The sequence below is a fragment of the Vipera ursinii genome (genome assembly GCF_947247035.1).
Source record: "Vipera ursinii genome assembly, chromosome: 1".
Taxonomy (NCBI): Eukaryota; Metazoa; Chordata; class Lepidosauria; order Squamata; family Viperidae; genus Vipera; species Vipera ursinii.
The window spans coordinates 552,157-558,156 of record NC_139512.1 but is presented as its reverse complement, the minus strand read 5'-3'; the positions used below and the strand labels follow the sequence as shown (position 1 = coordinate 558,156).

At 43.8% G+C, this 6,000-nt stretch overlaps 1 protein-coding gene across 1 annotated transcript in view; it reads left to right on the top strand.

Moving 5' to 3' along the window:
- Positions 1-1,183: 1,183 nt before the first annotated feature.
- The window catches only part of CPAMD8 (C3 and PZP like alpha-2-macroglobulin domain containing 8), a 65,873-nt gene continuing 61,056 nt past the window's right edge, over positions 1,184-6,000 (top strand). The window contains exons 1-2 of the mRNA XM_083366073.1: positions 1,184-1,284; positions 4,541-4,692. Of these exons, the coding sequence (XP_083222199.1) occupies positions 1,199-1,284; positions 4,541-4,692 (238 nt within the window). The 5' untranslated portion in view covers positions 1,184-1,198. The remainder of the gene's footprint in view (positions 1,285-4,540; positions 4,693-6,000) is intronic.

Genomic DNA, 6,000 nt, shown 5'->3' with positions numbered 1-6,000 from the left:
GCCCCCGACCTCCGTTCATTCCGCCGGGACCTGAAGACCTGGCTCTTCGAGCTCTCCGGCCCAGGCTGAGAATATTTTTAATTTTAATTTTAACTGGGTTTTAATTTTCTCAGGGTTCTATTTAATCTTTTTTTAATTTGTTTTAACGTTTGTATTGACTTTCTTTTAAATGCCCTGTAAACCGCCCTGAGTCCTTCGGGGAAAGGGCGGTATATAAATAAATAAATAAATAAATAAATAAATAAATAAATAACATATGGAGAGGAGACCACCGGAGATTCACTGGGGTTGCACGTCAAGCCAGGATCGAGCAAGATCCTGCCTCTTTGGAGGTGGCTTGCCTATACAACCATTGGTCTGAAACGTACAGGGCTTCTTGCTTGAGCAGGAGGTCGGGCTAGAAGACCTCCCACGTCCCTTGTCCCTTGCGAGTCTGCTAGTCGTCCCTTGTCCCTTGCGAGTCTGCTAGTCGGTTATTCCTGCCCCTAAGCATCAGATCTCCTAGAGGAGATCAACCCTGACTGCTCTTTAGAAGGCCAGATCCTGAAGCTAAAACTCAAATCCTTTGGCCACCTAATGAGAAGGAAGGACTCACTGGAGAAGAGCCTAATGCTGGGAAAGGTTGAGGGCAATAGAAGGAGGGGACGACAGAGAATGAGGTGGCTGGATGGAGTCACTGAAGCAGTAAGCGTGAGCTTAGATGGACTCCAGAAGATGGTAGAGGACAGGAAGGCCTGGAGGAACGTTGTCCATGGGGTCGCGATGGGTCGGACACGACTTCGCAACTAACAACAACAGCAAAGCATCAGCCAACCCGCGCAGCTCCCAGCAAATGCCATCCTCGCCCGCTTCCTCTCTGCCCGCTCCCCTCCCGAGCCCAGAAGAGCCGAGGGGCGCGGGGCGGGCGGAGGAGGTGCCGGGGGCGGGGCGGCGGAGGTCTTAGGCAGGGCCCCCGGATCGAGGCGGGGCTGCAGAACAAGCAAGGCACCGGCGGAGTTGCGGGGCCGGGCCGCCAGAGAGAGAGAGAGAGAGAGGCTGAGCTAGTCGCTGGGAGCTCGCTCTGCTGCTCCTGCGGGGAAGAAGCCCGGCTGCTGCTCGGACGGGGCGGCTTGCTGCTTGCCGCGCTCGGCATCCTTTCCGCTCCATCTCTTGCTCCGGCCGCCCCGAGGGAACAAAGGGCGCCCGGACCCAGCGCGCCATGCCCGGCGGCCGCCTCTGCTGGATGCTTCTGCTCCTGCCCTTGTGCAGCTTCGGCGAGATCGGCGCCCCGAACCCGTCCAGGCAGTGAGTAGCTACGCGCAGCTCTCGGGATGCCATTCCCTTGAACAAAGCGCACCGAGCAGCGCCTTCTCCGCCTGTCTTTCCTTGCAACGCGAGCCTCCCGCGCGAGGAAGAGTCTTTCTGAGCAGGACTCTGCTTGCTGAGGGTGGTCGTGAGCATACGCAGAGAGCTCCTCGACCGCCTTCCTTTCTGGAAATCGCCAGGCTGCAAAAAGGACAGGGCATCATCCCAAGAGGAAGGTTATATTTGTGCAATGCGCGCGCGTTCACACGCGCACACAAACGCGTTTTTAGCGAGCAGATTTTACGCAAATATTTGAACCGCCCTCCCACCCACCCCAGCCCCAGTCCTCTGAGAGATGAGATGTGGTCCGTAGAAAGTTGCATGCTGTTTGCTTTTATTCAAAACCGCGTTTTTCCTGTCCTTAACAATACAGTTTATCAGTTTAACAAATGTAAAATACGTTCCTAGGTTAGAATTGGGATGGGTTTGATGTTTCTTCCTCCTGCTGTTTCGAACCAAACAATCCGATTTTTTGGGGGGGGGGGGTGTCTAATTCAGTGACTGAATTTAGAAACGTTAATCTGGCCTAATTCTTCCCTTGCCATCTGATGGGTAGCATCGAAAAGCAAGCAAGGGGAGCCGGAGACGGGGGGGGGGGTGTTATCACATCACTCTTCTGGAGTGAACTGTATAAAATTTGAAAAGCGCTTCTTGTGTAGCCGGTCACCAATTGTGTTGGATTCTCCAGGCTGCCTTGTTTCAAAACGGTCTGGCTGCTTTGCTAACAGAAGCCTGGATATATAGCTAAACTGAGAGTCAGTTCAGATGAACTTTCATTGGCTAGCTAGAAGGAGAGACACTTCTGGGAGAAGATGCAGAAAGTGTAACTTGTGAAATGCAATACTTCTTTGGTGGCTAGCAAGTCTTTTTGTTTTCCTGAGATAAATTATGCAGAAATCATTGCCTGTGATAAATTATGTAGAAGTCATTGCATGCTATTTCCCCCCCCCACACACACACACTTCCCTATACCCAAGTTTGTCACACCAGGCTACTTGGTTGTAACTCCTCCAGGTTAAATATTAACCAGCCTTTGACACTTCCTTTGTGAGGAACACATGACAATTTTCAAAGTTCCTTTTAAGTTGAGTATGTAAGCTTTAGATTCTGATACTTTCTTTGTACATTTTCTTGTTCCAGGCAACAGATCTTTTTTTCACAAGCTGGGGCACTGGTGAATATTGCCTAATTCTCAAGTCAGTTCCCAAGGTTAATAAACTTTGCTTTGTTTTATGACGTAGTAAGGCACATCAAGCTGGTACGATGCATAGTTAGGTTCTGAAGATACCTTGGCAATTCCTTCTCGGTGGCTAAATGCTTCAGCATGTACAGATTCCAAAGGCAATACATTTCCTTTTAAGATCTGTCAAAATAGTTAGCATGTCAGATGTTGTCCTAGCATTTGTGACTACATTTCTGTGCAATGTGCATTCTTGATGTGACTCTTTCTAAGCCCTACCAAAAAATGTCAGAAATGCTCGACTTATGGAAAGATTAACAGTGATGACAATTTTTAAGTGCAGTGACTTTTAGGAGCAGAACAATGGCATTTGCAAAACAATGACAGCATATTGGAAGAAGAATTTTAAACTACATGTGTTCTGCATATGGGATCATCACCCACAGTGGATGTGGCCATTCACAGATGTTTGCCTCATAGAAGCAGATGTATTTTTTTTTATTTTGCTCTCCATCCCACCCTCCCTCCTGATACAGAAAACATGAACCAAAGATTTACAGTTAGAAAATAAAATAAAATGTATGTATTTTTAGCCTGGTAATTTGAGGAAAACATGCCATATCATACCCTCCCTGTTTCTTAGCATGCCCAACACAATCTGCATGATGCACACCCAGGAGATCTGAACTTTTGCAGAGTTGTAATGGGATCTCCATGGCAATGCATCCTGCTGAGGAAGAAACACAAGACTTGGAATTTGAAAAAAGACAGGGTTGGGAGCTATAAAATAGCATGACCCTCAACCCCTGGGGTGCCTATTAATCTCCAGTTAGAGAGAGACCCAAGGGCTGGGCCAAAACGAAACAACTAGCTAAAATATGTTTTAAAGCGTGTGAGGTGAAGAGCTGTCTTCCACGAAGAGCCTTTGGAGAGATAGATGTGGTAGAGTGAGTGAGGGAAGTTGAGGGATATCATGGTGTCACCAGGGGGGCATAAATAATTCTGCAAGAACCTGAGAATATTGTTCAGACTTTTGTGAAGCTCTAAAGAGCACTATGAGTAGTTAATAGAGAGGGCTTTTTTTCTCATAGAACGTTCAGAATGGAGTTCCGGCACCTTTTTTTGGATGGAACCTTGTAGGGTAGGCAAGGCGGGTTGTATGACATGTGTGAGTTCCGGCACCTTTTTCTTTTACAAAAAAAGCACTGTTAATAGATATCACCTTAGCCATGTAGAAAAGATAGAGAATGCTTCTGGCCTTATGCCAGAAGAATGAAACAATAGACAAATGCTTGATAAGTATGACCATACCCAGGAGATCCAACAGGACAATTTAAATAGCAACAGGAGACCTTTAAGATTTCTCCCCATAAAAGCAAAATTATTTTTTACTCAGAGGGGAAAAAATAAGATCAAGGGGGATGCAATACTTCTTGAGCTTCAGGTTTCCTTCATCCTTTAATGCAATCATGTACTTCTCAAATTCCAGCCTCCTTCATGAAATATGTTTCAGAGTCCCTGTCTATCACCTAATGGTCTTTAGAAGGTTCTTTTACACACCTTTTGTACATCCTGGGCTCTGTGTGTATTTATGTGTATGTTTGAGAGAGAGGCAGAGAGAAATTAAGAAAATCAGATGTCGGTTTTGGGGATCATTGATCAGTTTTTCATCATTTCTTGCCTTTCCTCGCTGTAGCAAATGAAAATGTTTAACGCTGCTTCCCATCTGTGTTACTGTATAAATCCTTGGGAAAATGCATGGTTATTGCAACCTCTGCTTCATTTTTGCCAATTTTTCTTTTTCCAGATCACGTGTGTGGGATAATCCTGAAGTCTGTACAGTGGCTTCCAAGATAACCACAACTTTTCCTTGCTGTGAAATGTTTCCTTTTGTCCCCTCATCCCTCTGTTCTTCTGCGTATCCCTACAGATGGGAGGAACTGTTTTATGAAATACATGTTGTGAATGATGCTCTTTTCATAGTGATAACTTTTGATTTTTTTTTCCTTTTCCCAGGGGCTACTTGATTGCAGTGCCTTCCGTTTTCCGATCAGGTGTGGAAGAATCTATTAGTGTGACTATCTTTAATCCAGTCAGGGAGACAACGGTCCAGATCCAACTCGTAGTCAAAGGAGAGATGGTGGCTCATGCCCATGGAGCAATTCTAGGTAGGCTGCTATTTGTGTAGATAGTCCTCAACTTGCAACAATTCTTGTAGTGACTGTTCAAAGTTACAATGACACTGAAAAATGTGATTTGTGACCCATTTTTCACAATTATGATCATGTGATCAAAATTCAGATGCTTGGCAACTGGTTCATATTTATGACCATTGCTGTGTCCCAAGGTCACGTGCTCACCTTTTGCGACCTTCTGACAAGCAAAGTTTAATAGGGAAGCCAGATTCACTTAACAACTGGGTTATAAACTTATCAACTGCACTGATTCACTTAACAACTGTGACAAGAAAGGTCATAAAAAGGAGCAAAACTCAACATATGTCTCACTTAACAACAGAAATTTTGGGTTCAATTGTGGTCATAAGTCAAGCACTACCTGTATATGGTACATAATTGAACATTAGTAGCGGAAAGCTGTTTGGATTCATCAAGGAAAAATCGTTGAATTTGCTAAGGACATAGAACCACAGTTTTGTGGGATACATTATTGCAGTTTTTCTCAACCTTGGCCCCTTGAAGATGGGTGGACTTCAACTTCCAGAATTCTCCAGCCAACTTTTCTGGTTGTAGAATTCTGGGAGTTGAAGTCCATACATCTTTAAGGGGCCAAGGTTGAGAAACACTGCTTTATTGGATATCTAGATACCCAATTTATTGTGCTCATAACCCCAATTCATCCTTGTCTGAATACTTTTGCTTTTGCTGCAAGTCCATCACCATAATATCAACAGCACATAGTTACAAAACACTAATAACACCAGCTCAACATTTTATTTAGCCATACAAATATGTATGATCTAGGTTTAAATGTCAATTTTCCTGATTGTAAAGGACTAGGGTTTTAGATGTTTTTGGAGCCACTTGTACTATTTTGTCAGTTCTATATTTCTTCTAATGTCCTTAATACAAATTTAGAAGTAGGTAGCAATATTCAGACAGTCAAATAATAGCAATGTCATTTTCATAAAGCAGTGTGACTTTAATCATGTAATTATGATTGTTAAGGGTATAGTTCTGCAACAAAAGCCTAAACTGAGCATTGCAGGAAATGGGTAAATTAATTTGCAAAAAAAAAGTAAGCAAAAAAAAAAAATCTTGTGTTTATTTTATTCAGAAATAAGTCCTATTGTTCTTAATGGGACTTACTTTCAGAAAAACTGGCATGGGATTATAGCCTAAAATGTTAAACGCTACTCCCAGATACTGTACAGTATCTTAATTACTTTTTAAAAATAATTTGCTATAATTTATTTTCTGTAAGGATGCTTGTTGTCCTGAAATCAGTCTTCCAGTTCT